This window comes from Malus sylvestris, chromosome 5 (assembly GCF_916048215.2).
Source record: "Malus sylvestris chromosome 5, drMalSylv7.2, whole genome shotgun sequence".
Taxonomy (NCBI): Eukaryota; Viridiplantae; Streptophyta; class Magnoliopsida; order Rosales; family Rosaceae; genus Malus; species Malus sylvestris.
Window position 1 is genome coordinate 25,408,274 of NC_062264.1, and position 14,157 is coordinate 25,422,430.

The window sequence follows — 14,157 nt, forward strand, 5'->3', positions numbered from 1 at the left end:
TGACATTGCAATAAATTCGTAAAATAAGGTATGATATTGAAATGTTTTAAAGATGGGGTATGAAACAGTGGTTGACCCCATAATTGAGATAATTTTATATAATTTACCCTTAAATTAAAAGAATAAAAAAAAGTTAAACAAATGATAGTATTTACATTAAGAGGATAGAAAAATGAATTAAGCCTTACAATGAGCCTGCCCATAATAATGTGGTACAACTTTACCTTTGGTGAGAATCAAACTTAAAATATCTTACTTACAAGTGAAGCGGAATATCGTTAAACCATTATACTACGTGAATTAAAAGAAGAATTAATTAAATCCCTAGTTTATGCATTTTTTTTTGTTTTAAATTGATTTTTAAAATTTTAATCATTTCTTTGTAAACAACACTTTCAATCACCCCCATGCACCTGTCAAAGGTACAAGCATAGATATATATAATACAATTGTCTACCTATAACGAGGAGATTAATTGTTATCAATTTATGACAAAGAAATAAAACATTATATATTTATGACGGTGATATAAACGATTATTTACTTATAAAGAAAATTGATATCATTATCTACCTATAACAATTAAATATAAAACACAATTTGTACGTATTGAAATGAAAGAAAATAGAGAATAACTAAATACATGCTAAATAGGTCACTTAGTATTACGGTCTAATGATAATTTTTTTATTTGTAAGTAAGAAATCTTAAATTCGATTCTTTTTAAAAGCAAATTTGAATCACATTATTGTGACTTGCTTTTTGAGGTTTAACCCATACTCCCACTTAAACTTGACATTCGTGTTGTGCTTCTCGTGTTCGTGTCGTTTTCGTATCATACCCGATAGCTTAACGGGCCGTGTCGTGTAATACCCGTTAAAGTACACGGGTAATATGACCCAACCCAAAATCAACCCATTAATATTATCAGGTAATATGACCCAACCCGTTACCCGTTAAGAAAAATATATTTTAAATCAATAAAAATGAAAATGAAAAACATAATTTGACCCAAAAAAATGTAAAACATAATACTAAATTAGTATATACATACTAAATTTCGAAGTTGACCCCTTTATGAAAGTTGTAAAGCTTTTCATTACGAGTGATTACATTTTTCACACTTCTACAATAATTATTATTAATTTTATTAATTTTGCACTCAAATAAAAAGCATTGTTCATGAGATTTGGAGGGTTTTAAAAATCTAAACGACCATGTAACCATTGTCTAAGCGTTGAGAATGCAATTATGAACGTTTATTATGCTTTCACATCTTTTAGACTTATACATTAATGATTATGAATTTTGTTTATTTTGAACTCCCTTAAAAATACTATTCATGAGAGTTTTTATGGTTTTAAAAATTCAAACGATCATATACCCATCCTTGAAGCGTAGAGGATGCGACTATGAGCGTTTGCATATTTTTTTCATATTTTTTGTATATGTAAATTAATTATTATAATTTTTAATGTGTTTGGTATTTTTAAATTACTTGATATTTTTATTTTTAATGTGTTTTAGGATTTTTTGTAACATCCCACATCACCCAGGGGAGTGATCCTTAAATGTATATTCCCATCCCTACCTAGCACGAGGCCTTGTGGGAGCTCACTGGCTTCGGGTTCCGTAGGAACTCCGAAATTAAGCGAGAAGGAGGCCAGAGCACTCTCAAGATCGGTGACCCACTGGGAAGTTGCTCGTGAGTTCCCAAAAATAAAAACCGTGAGGGAATAGTAAGCCCAAAACGGACAATATCGTGCTACGATGGTGGAACGGGCCTGGGATGTGACATTTTTAATCTCAATCTTTGCCTATAATATACTATAAAAATAAATAAATAAATAAAACTTAAAATTTAAAATTTATATAGAATAATAATTAATAAACAATATATACATATTCATTATATCTATTGTATTTTATAGTAAGTGTTTTTTTAGTAGTTTAAAAAATTAAAATCATCAAAATAAATTTTTTCTTATCGTGTCGAAACAAGTTACCCGCGTGTCACTCTCGTGTAAACCTGTTAAGGACCCGTTATTAAATGATTATTATAGTGTGACCCGATAATAACCCAATTAGTTATCATGTTGAGCCGAAACCCGTTATTTTTGTGTTGTTTACGTGTCGTGTTAACGGGTCGTGTAAGAAATTGTCAGGTCTGCTCCCACTCTTTTAATGGAAAAAAAATATCATTAGTGCTAAAATAAAAAAATAAAAAGAACCTGCTAATTGGATTGCAATAGGTAGAAAATATAAAAGGATGACTTTATATGTATTATGTACGTTGATTAAAGATAAGCCATGTCATCATTTGAATCAAGTTAGAGAAGAGGTAAATACAAAGAAGATGACCCTTACATTCTATTTAGTGTGAAAATTGACCTTGCTAATTTACTCGGATTACGGTTTTGTTTGATATTTAGTATGAAAGTGGCCATAAATTACATTACAAACAAGTTAGGGTTAAATATGAGTCAACCCATCAACTGAAGGGCATAATGAGAAGTTAATTGAGCGAAAAATATGATCAATGAGTTTATAGTAAAACATGATGATTTCTCCTAAAATGTGCTTGGGAATTGGGTTAATGTGCAACCCATGTGAACTGGGCAACATTTTACTATTACGTAATTACTCATCAACCCTAAACTCTGAACCCTATCAAACATATTCGACTTTTGGTGGTATGTACTCATCAACAATATTTTAATTAGCACCCAACAAAGAGAGATTTTTCAATGTGACTGTCACACGAGGTGGTATATCACGTATCCCTATATAAATCGTGGATTATGTATGTTAAAAAGTTAATAACTTAAAAATTAAAATTTTCCACCACTTGCATAAAAACATGTGGTGTATCATTCTTTTTTTCATCAAAACTAAAAATTTCTCTCCAACAAAATACACTACTCATATATAAATATATTCATTGAGATTGATGAATTGATGATGATAATAATACGAAGACAGTAATGTCTCCGGTCAAATTTGTACAGCTCGGAGATAAGATTGTTTTTGATGAGTCGCCTCATCGTCAGGCCACTTCATCTTCATTCCTCAGCACTATGTGTTTTATCTGTCAGGCTTGTGACATCTGTAACCTCAACAATGGCAACTCTGAAAACTTATCAACAGTGAAAGCTCATTGCTAAGTGGAAATCCTGTTTTCGGATCGAAAGACAAACACAGTGAGGCTATAGGCCATTCAGTCCATTGTCTTGAGATAAACACATAATTAATTTTCACCTGATAATACTTGCATTTTAAGCGCTCAGGCACTAAGTTAATACAGTATTAACTATTCGTTTTTACTCTACATTGTATCTTACGATTTACAGGGTTCATTTTTATATTTTCATTGAAAAACCATCCATACGCAAATTCATTTAAGCCAAAAGCATTTAATTATTTTAATATGGACTAAATAAATAAACAAATACAGCATTTTTGATAAACAATGAAATGTTCATGGTAATACTCAAACTGAAATGATTTTTTTTTTTTTTTTTTTTTGTGTGCGTGTGTAGAAATGATGATCTAATATACTTCTGAATTAATGAATTACTAAATTAATGAATTACTAGAATCACAAGATTACATTGAAGAATAGGTCCAAACAATTGATTTTAGTAGTGTGTTGTAAGGAAAAATTTGGTTTTCCTTCAATGTTTTTGGTAACTTAAATATACTTCTGTGGTCAAATTGAGAGTTTTTCATCGTGTGTGTTGAGCCATCCTTTCTTCAGAAATTAGAGAATTTGAGGTTTGATTCTTTGTGAGTTTTTAAGCTTGTAAGGATTGACTGTATGAGAGGAAGTGATTATTGAGAGATTTTTTATTTGTCTAACAAACGAGAGGATAACTACATAACGAAGATCTAATATTTTATATTTGTTTAGTGGAATGTCCATCAAATGCCTGGGGGTGTAACTGTTACACCAAAGCACCGATGATGTGCTGATACTCAGTGAGCAACATACTTATCATCATGCAAGCCATGATGAGTCAGGAACTGTGAGTGGCAGCTGCGATCACCGACAACCAGCAACAAACGTGGCCAGCAGCAGTGAGCATCGACCGCACCGATTGCAACAACATGCGGGGTACGTGGAATTGACACTTGATAAAATTGGCACCCTCGTGGCAGCGATGACAGACTGCAGGGGCAAACAAAAATAAATTCTGGGCACGTGGAGTTAGCCATTTTGAATGACCACCGACTAGATGCACTAGCCATATCAGTCGGTGTGGTTCCACCATTTTTGAGGAAATCAAATAGGAGAATGATATAGACTTGTCTTATAAGACAAATCCTTTAAAAAAGCTATTTCAAGTTAACTCTGAAAAGTGGATAAAAGCCATGCAATCTGAGCTAACTTCGATGAAGGACAATAAAGTACAGGAATTAGTAGAACAAAAGGAAGGGAAGAAACCAATAAGGTGTAAGTGGGTATTCAAGACGAAGGATTCGAATGGAAATGTCGATTACAAGGAAACATTCAGCCATGTGTCTACCAATGATGCATTTAGGGTGATCATGGTGATTTGTGCTCATTACGATTTAATTTTACACGTTAAAACTGCGTTCTTAAATGGTGATTTAGATGACAATATATATATATATATAAAAGATAGCTAGAAGAGTTTATAGAAGAAGGAAAGGAGAAACTAATGTGAAAATTGAAGAAATCTATCTATGGTCTCAAGCAAGCATCGAGACAGTGGTATTTTAAGTTTTAGAGGGTGGTGAAAGAGTATGGTTTCATTGAAAATCCCTCTGATGCTTGCATTTACATGAAGATCGGTGGGAGCAATTTTATTATACTTGTTCTTTATGTGGACGACATTCTCCTTGCCACAAATGTTGCATGTTTGTTAGATGAAACTAAGTCATTCCTGTAGAAGAATTTTGAAATGAAGGACCTTGGGGAAGCAACATATGTCCTTGGAATTGAATTAAAGAAGATATAAGAAGAGGATTATTAGGGTTGTCACAAAAAGGATATATCAAAAAGGTTCTTAAAATGTTCAACATGTCTTCTTGAGGAACCACAGAAATGCCGATCTCAAAGGGTAACTTAGTGCCCTAAAACTGATTTAGAGAAGAAAAACATGGAGGAAAGACCATATGCTTCTCTTGTTGGAAGCTTGATGTATGCACAATTGTGCACACGACTTGATCTTGCCTTCACGATAAGTGTACTTGGCAGATTTCAATCTTGCACGGGTGATGCTTACTGGAATGCAGCAAAAAAAGTTTTAAGATATCTTCAGAAGACCAAAGAACACATATTGGTTTATAGAAGCGCATATAATCTTATATTGAAGGGTTACAATGACTCGGACTTCGCTGGGTGTCCAGATGATCTTAAGTCCACATCCGGGTTTGTTTTCACAATTGCAAGTGGTGCTATTTCATAGAGAAGTATAAAGCAAGCAACAATGGTAGCTTCAACCATGGTGGTTGAGTATCTTTCTTGTTTGTGAAGGCACTGATCAAGCTATTTGATTGAAAAATTTCATCTCAGGTCTAAAAGTGGTTGATTCAATTTCAAGACCAATTCATCTTTTCTGTGACAATAATGCAGCCATATTCTTCACCAAGAATAACAAAAGAGACTAGGGCTATGTTTATCGAACCCTTGTACATGACTATACCAGTTTTAGTTTTCAAGAAGCATGTCACAAAGATGAGAGTTTTGGCAAGTTTCGATGTAGCTGACAAATGGAAGCTAAGTATTATTTAAAGAATGTTTTCTAGTTGCCAAGTTTGTTTATTTATCTTATTAAAAGATTACTAAGGATTCTAGACTAACAAAGTTGAAACTATGAGGTTGTCAAAGTTTACCCTTAAATATGCAGTTTAGTTGAGAATGTTTGTATATATTTTATATGCATAATGGTATGACAATTTGTGCAATTGTTGTCAAGATTAACAACCATTAAGATAAATTGTTTTTTTTTAATTCGAAAGAGGACCATGTATTGAGATGATGATGAATACATATGCAGACTTTTTTCAATACAATAATTTTCATATCTTGTTAGGGTTTAATGAGTTGGCCAGCTTTGTAAATGTGATTATGGGGATATTATTCAAGTTAAAGAATATGTTACTGTTTAGTCCTTTACAGATGTTGGTTAATGACCTAAGCCTGGAATAATGATTTGTGTCAATATTGATCTCGTGGCCATTTAAGAAGAATCTCACATTAAGGTTAGCAATGGTTAACCAAGTGTAGCTCTAGTGAGAGAATATAAGTTTTGGAGAGATCTATACACTTGGTTAGCACTTGTTATTCGTGTGGGAATATTAAAGATCTACATTGACAATGTTTGTGAGCTGATAAGGAATATGTATATTAGGATTCATTAGCTTGAACAATCATGATATTTCTAGAAGTCTTTCTAGCTGATATGAATAAAGGAATTCACGGTGATGAGGTTAAGATCAATTAGGATTACTCAATGGGAAGAGTCCTAGTTGATTACCACTGTGTATGATATATATATTAGGGTCCCTGTAGTCTCTCTAAACACACAAGCTTACAAAAACTCAAACCCCATTCTTGAGGCTTCGCATACAGAATAGAAGAGTTGTAGAAGAACTCTAATCTTAGCAACATGTCATCATCTTCAGGTTAGTGGTTATATTTGGTCTCGTGAATTACATGTCTCCGCATATATTGATGTTACATTGAGTTAATTCTTTCCTTTTTATTTATCAATGTGCTTCCTAGCTACACCATTTATTTATTATTGTATGTCATTACTATAAGTCTCCGAAGCTTCTCACTCAGTTCACCGCTCTTCTTGGATAATAGTTTGACATCAAAGATTTGGGTCTTTTCACCTATATTTTAGGCCTTCAGGTCATTAGTGATTCCATTGGTCCTCACCATCTATCAACTAAAGTATGCTCATTATCTTTCTCAAATATTTGACATGGTTTCCTTGAAACTTGCTTCCAAGCCTTTTACTGCGAAGGTATCTTTCACGGCGTCTAATGGGTCTCTCCCACTATTCTAAAAATCCTTGCCCAGCATCGCCTAGGCTTCCCCTAGTGTCGCCTAGGTGCTAGGCGGCTGGTCACCTTCCCGATTAGTCTTTAGGCATTTGAAAATTAAGAAGGTGCGCCTAGACCTGCTTAGGTATTCGCCTAGCCTGCTTAGGTGCCCGCCTAAACCCGTCTAGGCACCCGCCTAGATAGCTACTCTCACTTAGATAGAAAATATATAATTTTCATTTTGCATTTGATTTTTTCAATAAAATGTTAGGGACTTGTTGAATAGTTGGATTAACACTTATTATATGCTTGTTCCCCATAGTTTCAATATTTTCGATACTTTATAATCTATATGTCATTTTATTTTGCAATTTATATATACAATTATCTGTTTATTAAGTATAAATAGGCACTTTTTTATGCAATATATAATAAATTCACTTCAATCCGTCTAATCCGCCTAGGCGCTAGACCCCAATCCACCGCCTGACTAGCGCCTAGCGTCATTTAGAACCTTGGTCTCTCCTTGCTTCTCCTATGTCCTATCGTGAGTTAGTTGGCTCCTTACAATACCTTACTTTAACTCGCCCTGACATATCTTTTGCTGTTAATAATGTTGCTCAATTTATGAGTTCCTCTCGCACTATTCACATGATTGTTGCCAAATGGATTCTCCGTTACATCAAAGGTACTATGGATTTTGGCATCACTTTGACTCCCCAGCTTGCTTCTGCAAAATTATTTACTTATTTTGACGCTAATTGGGCGGGTTGTCCAGATACTCGTTGCTCCACCACTAGTTACCTCATTTATCTTAGCACAAATATCATCTCTTGGTGCTCTATATCAACCGACAGTGACCCCATCTAGTGGTGAATCTGAATACCGGTCTCTTGGTCATTCTTGTGCCGAGACTACAAGACTTTGTTCTTTTTTTTTGTGAGCTTGGGGTTCATCTATGTTTTCTAGTTTTACTTCAGTGTGACAACCTTAGTTCCACCTATCTTGCTGCTTCTCCAATTCATCATGCTCATATTCGCCACATTGAACTTGATTATCATTTTGTTGGTGAAAATGTGGCTCTCGGTAGTCTTCGCGTTTGCTACATGTCTTCTGTCGATCAGCCTGCCAACCTTCTTACAAAAGCTCTTCATCAGCCACGTCATGATGTATTTGGTTCGAAACTTGTCCGCTAAGGATCATTCAGTTTGTGGTGGGGAGTTAGAATAGAAAATAATCCGGAATCATCTCCGTGATTAATGGAATGCAAAATCAATTGTACTTAATTTAGGATTCCTACTACATATGAGTTTTCTCAAATCCTGTAATATTGAAAACATTGTACATGATTAATTTAAGGAGTCATAGTTCTACACCAATGTACTTGCCTGAAGATTCAAGCACAATGAGCTGAAATCCCTATGAACGTGTGTACTTGCAGGAAAGGAGGCCACTGATCCCAGCTCCTACAATGGCCACCAGCTTTCCCATTTTTGATAATTAATTGTTTGATATAGAGTACTTTGTGTTTGATATAAATGGGAGGAAGTAATTACTTTTGGGTATACACTTTAACAAATTTGCAGGCTTCAGAATCTCAGATACATTTTATATAGGAGAGAACGAAAATTATATGAATCATTGAAAATAACCTATGGTTGCAAGTACTTATTATTATTATTATTTTTTTGAAAACAGTACGATATGCATTGATAAGTAATAGAATACGTACAGTCATTGATAATCAAGAGTGAGACCCAGCCTCGCCAATCTATCTGCCACCTTATTTGACGTACGTCGTCCAAAAGAAACTGTGCATTGGGTAAACGCTTAAAACACTTAGATTGATGATACGCCACTTATATTTATATGAATCATTTGTGGGTATAACAATTTGTAGGCTTCATATACATATTTAATTGTACGAGAGAACCAAGTTCCTAGGAATAATCCAAGCTAACACATTTAACTTTTGGTTGCAAGTACTCATTCAACTATTTTTTTAACAAAATATATTATTTACACTAAGAGGATGAGAGAGTGCATTAAGCCACACACTCGGCTAACCACAATAATGTAATTTAAGCTTTCATTTTGCGAAAATCGAACCTAAATCCTCTCACTTACAAGTGAAGAAGAATAGTACTAAAATGTACACGAACAAAAAACACTAATTATTTATTCATTTATTTTTAACAAAAACATTTTGCAGCATTATTTAAAGTTAATTAAATATATGTAAGATGGAAAAAAGCTTCCTCCCGTGGGAATAAAAACCCTTAGGGCGTGTTTACCAATCGGGGTTGGAATGTGGAGAAACGGAATTGCACTCCTCGCAAAGTATTTTGGCATTTACCAGCAAGTAGGGAATTAGAAATTATGTAGGGCCTACCCAATATCGGGAGTTCAATTCCTTAATATCCCGGAATTGGATTACCTCTATAGGGGTAGTAATTGGACTCTGGGTAGAAGGTTACATCAGGAATCAAAATTTTCTACCCAAAATACCCATTTGCACTCCCTCTCCTCTGCGTGTGTTTCTCTCACAGCAAATACACCCCACCGTCGCGATCGGAACGATGCCTCAACAACGACTGTGATTTGGAACAACGAAAACCTAAATCGCCGTTTCACAAATTCAATTGAGAGGAAAATTGTGATTTGTAGCGGGCCAAAACTTCTCATATTCTACCGAAACCGAACAGAAGGAACGATCTCCTTATCTCTTTCGCTCTGTGAAAATTGGTTTTTTGGTTTTTATTTTTATTTTTTCTGTTGATGTGACGGGTTGTGGCGTCCGCATTAACCGAATGACGTAGTTAGCTCACTAGCTACTCGGCCTGCGTGCCACGTAGGCTTGGTAGTTTTTAAGGTCAACAACAGTTCAATCAAATAGGCTTACAACACACACTTAATTTTTATACACCTTTGTCTTTATACATCTTCACTTGAATTTTTAACTTTCTTCCGACATCCAACTAAAATTTAAAATATTCCTAAATAAATCATAAACTACAAATTATTTATGTAGAATAAAAAGTTATAATAAAATAAAAATCAAATAAAAAGGTGCAGCACAGTTCCAGTGCATTTCGCAGAATGAGCAGATTATTCCAATGCATGTTGTTTTATGTAGAAATTGAAATAGGTATGAGTAGGTGGTAATGAGTCAAATATTACTTGTACTGCTATAAAATTGTAACAAACTACTTGTGTTAGTTAGGGACTTGTCTGTAATTAGCTAGGTTAACTAAGGGTAGAAAGGTCATCAGATTTGTATCTCTATATATACCAATACGTACACTGAAATTATTTATGAAATGAAATCAAGATATTTTCTTGCAATTGCAGTTTTCTTATAAGCTAAGCTTTCTATACGGTATGACTCTCCAACTGCCTCACGGCTTGTTGACATCTCAATCCTTTTCCGCTTTGCTGTTCATCTAATTCTTGCTGGAATTCATCTCTGAATTCCTAATTTCTCATTGATGGTGTGTATTTCTTCATCTTAATTTTTCGTATTCATCTATGAGAGAAATAGTCATGACATATTTGCCACAAAAATCTAAAAACGTGAATAATGAATATATGCAAGACAAAAAAGAGTGACTATCATTTCTCAAGAAAATATATCAAAAATAATTCTTCTCGAATATTATTACATAGTAACGCACAACGGATGTAACTTTTAAGTTAACACGTATTTGAAAGGAAAGGAAAGGTAGATTTATTTTTTAAGTCAACGCACTATTGAACATTTTAAGATGGAGCATAATCCAATGGTCCATAAGGCTCAAATAATTCAGCAAATAGTCCCTTCTTTCTTTTAGGGTTCCATTCCATGTCCTTGCACAACTGGTCATTGTACCATATATGAACGGTACCGTTGCATGATCTCCGATAGTATTTGCCCGCGTATCGCTTTGCGAATCCGTCCCATTCGTTCACATCTTTCTCCATCTCTTTTATGCTTGGTAACGTAAATGTGCGTCCAAGAAGCTCAGCTACCCACCTGCATCTCATCTCGGAGGTGTACAAGTTTGAAAGACTCTCGGAAAATCCAATTACGGCTAGTTGTGGAATTCGTCCATGTATGCATTCCCTGATTGAAATAGAAGCATAATGAGCCATCAGATTTAAATGTTACAGTAGTTAATAAAATGACCAAATAAATCTACATGTGCATGCTGCATTTACTGATCACTTATCTCACAAAATTAAGACCTAGCTAGATATAGATGGGACTCGGACTAGAGTTATGTGAGAGATGTGATCAGAAAATGTGGTATACTTAGCATAAACTTGCCGCAATGTGCTTTCAGAGGAGCTAACCTGTAGAGGGGTAATATGGCCTCCGGCGAACCAGCTATATAATCCTGAAAGGTAGGAGACACAAAGATGTCTTTGAGCTTTTTATCACCTCTAAACCCAGTAGCGAGTATCACCACATCTGTCTTCACAGGGGATACTTCCCCTTCAACCAAAACGCCTTCCTGGCAAAAGCTGAAGCTGCCGGGGGATTTTTTCAGTATGATGCTTCCCTCTTGGACTCGATCGTAGAACTTTTCCGGTATTGTTGAGATCAGACAAGAACTGATTTCTTGAAGAAAACTATGCCTAGGTACCATTCCGTACTTGGCCAACCCAAGCTTCTTAGTTACGTAGCTTTCAACAAATTTTGAAAATCCCCATCTCTGTTATAATTCACAAAATATATTCTTAATAAACTCCTCTTTTTACAAATTGATTAATACTAAGTTCAGAAAAGATAAGTTGATGAGGCTTTACCGTAGTGGTGGAAAGTAAGCAATTCAAGCACCACGGTGAGGGTTTGAACCTCACTGATTCCCCTTCCTAACAACTAATTATTTAACCTACAACATTATTGCTTATAAAAAAAATTCATGAAAAATAAATATAAAAAAGTTTACCAGAGGTGAAAGAATTGTGGCAAGGAGACCAAGTAGGATGCCTTCACCAGGCTTATGAATCAACAGCTCCGAGAAGCGATTAAGGTATAGGTATGTCAGGGGAACACCCCATGGAAGATAGTCAGGAAGAGTCCAATGCTCTGTCTTGTAAATTACTGTGCATGGATGCTCAATCCCTGCAAACCAACCAATTAATCAAGAAGAATAGGTAATACAAACTATGAACAAAATGATCACAATATTCTGGGCACATGCCATGTGACAATCAATTAATTTTCACGAAACTAGCTACCATTTGCGTTCGAACACTCCATTGCAATGTCCAGTGCAGATTTCTGAAATCCAACAACTGTTACACGCTTTCCTTTCACGAAGTTACGCGCTCTTTCGTAATCCATTGCGGCGTAATCCTTTGAGTGTATAACCTCCCCATGAAATGCTTCTGGCCCCTTGTTGAAAGGGAATTCAGGAATGTTTGGAACATCACTAAACCGTCCGATGCAGAGGATCACAAAGTCCACAAGGTAAACCTGCTTATGCATAATCAGATCAGTATGACTTAAAAATTAACAGTATGAAAGCATAACATAATTAAATTCGAAAGGATGTATACATATATGTATGCACTTAAAAATAAGAAGGCACCTCCGTTGAACGGCTATGTTTGTCTTCTACTGCAACTTTCCATTTCCCTTTGGAGCTGAAAGGCTCTCCAGTTCCACCCCAGTGACTCCAAGCCTGCATCTCATCCTCAGATGCACCTTCATACTCAATCCCACACACTTTGGTGTCGAATTTGATGTGCTTAAGCAAGTCAAAATGTTGAGCATATGATTGGATGTAATCCAAAACTTGATGCTGGCTAGGAAAGTCCTCTTCCACTGAAGATGGCCATGGAAAATCTGAGAATTGGTAAAGCGGTTTAGGAGTTTGGAGCTTGGTAGACTCAATAGTTTTGGTCCACACTCCTCCAATGCTGCTCGTAGATTCAAACACAATAGGTTGAAATCCCTTTGAAAGTGTGTACTTGCAGGCAAGGAGGCCACTAATCCCAGCTCCTACAATGGCCACCTGCTTTCCCATTTCTGAAAGTGTTGGATATCGGTCACCGTATGCTTTTGATTTTATACCGTATTCATTAATAAATGGGGAGGATGTAATTAAAAATAATTTCGTGCCGACGTGAATTTTAGATGTGTGCAGTTTCAAAATGACACATGTCGTTTTTTTTATAGGATTAGTCAGTATATTAGGTATTCCTGGTGTGTACCCAAGTATTGTCCAAAAAATAATGAACATGCTACTTTTTTAGACTTTAAAAAGGCGTTTGTTTACCCTTCTTAGCCTTCACTGGATTAGATTGTAGTCTTGTGTTTGGTGGCTTGCGGGACTAGAGTTAATGAGATTAATTGGGACTCGCTTTCACTAGAGGTGTCGCTAGCCGGTCTTCACGAGTCCTCCCAAAAACCACGGGATTAGCTAGGAACTTCGCTTCGTTCTGCTTGATTCACCTCCTCGACCTCGATTTCGACAGCATCTCACTTCGTCCTGCTTGATTCACCTCCTCGACCTCGATTTTGACAGCAAAGACTTCGGGCACGACTTCATCTCCGACGCCAAACTCATCAATTGCAATTCTTTTTTCTGGATAAAAAAGAAACAAAATCTGCAAATCCCGACGAGCCCACATCTCAGATTTCCCGATGAACCCACAACCTTGATTTCCCGACAAACCCACGAAAGAACACTTGGTCGATATGCAGAAATGGGTTCTCCATTTTCTTCGATTGAACTTGAATCAAACCCAGAAAACAGAGAGATCGATCTTCGCCTGAAGAACTTAAGATCCGAGAACGATCTTCGCAATTTGAGATCTCTCTGCTTACCTGCAACTCTAGCACCCGCGTCAAGCGTTTCATATTAGGTGAAACGAAATAAGTACAAACGGAGAGAGGGGAGAAAGGATAGTGGTACAAAGGTGAAACGAGAGAAAGGGAGGGGACGGAGTAGAAAAAGGAGGAAAAGGGGAGAGTGGAGGGCGACACTGGTGGAGTAAACAATGAGAAAAAAAAAATTGAGATGTATAAAGATTAGAGAAGAAGATGACTCTAGAAAAATGGAAAATGATAAAGAAATAATAAATATTAATTGATATTAGATTAAATTAATAATAAAATATCAATAGATATAGATTAACTAATATAATATT

The 14,157-nt window shown here is 35.6% G+C and overlaps 2 protein-coding genes across 2 annotated transcripts in view; one reads left to right on the forward strand and one right to left on the reverse strand.

The window, feature by feature from the left end:
* Positions 1-14,157, forward strand: part of LOC126624497 (protein DETOXIFICATION 45, chloroplastic-like) — a 43,366-nt gene that overhangs the window by 15,810 nt on the left and 13,399 nt on the right. The gene's annotated exons all lie outside the window — the stretch shown is intronic.
* Positions 10,607-13,070, reverse strand: LOC126624499 (probable flavin-containing monooxygenase 1). Its single transcript, XM_050293565.1, has 5 exons — positions 12,594-13,070; positions 12,241-12,478; positions 11,949-12,124; positions 11,350-11,711; positions 10,607-11,119 (listed from the first exon to the last, which is right to left on the reverse strand). The coding sequence occupies exons 1-5, from the start codon at positions 13,029-13,031 to the stop codon at positions 10,777-10,779; spliced, it is 1,557 nt and encodes a 518-aa protein (XP_050149522.1). The 5' UTR covers positions 13,032-13,070; the 3' UTR covers positions 10,607-10,776.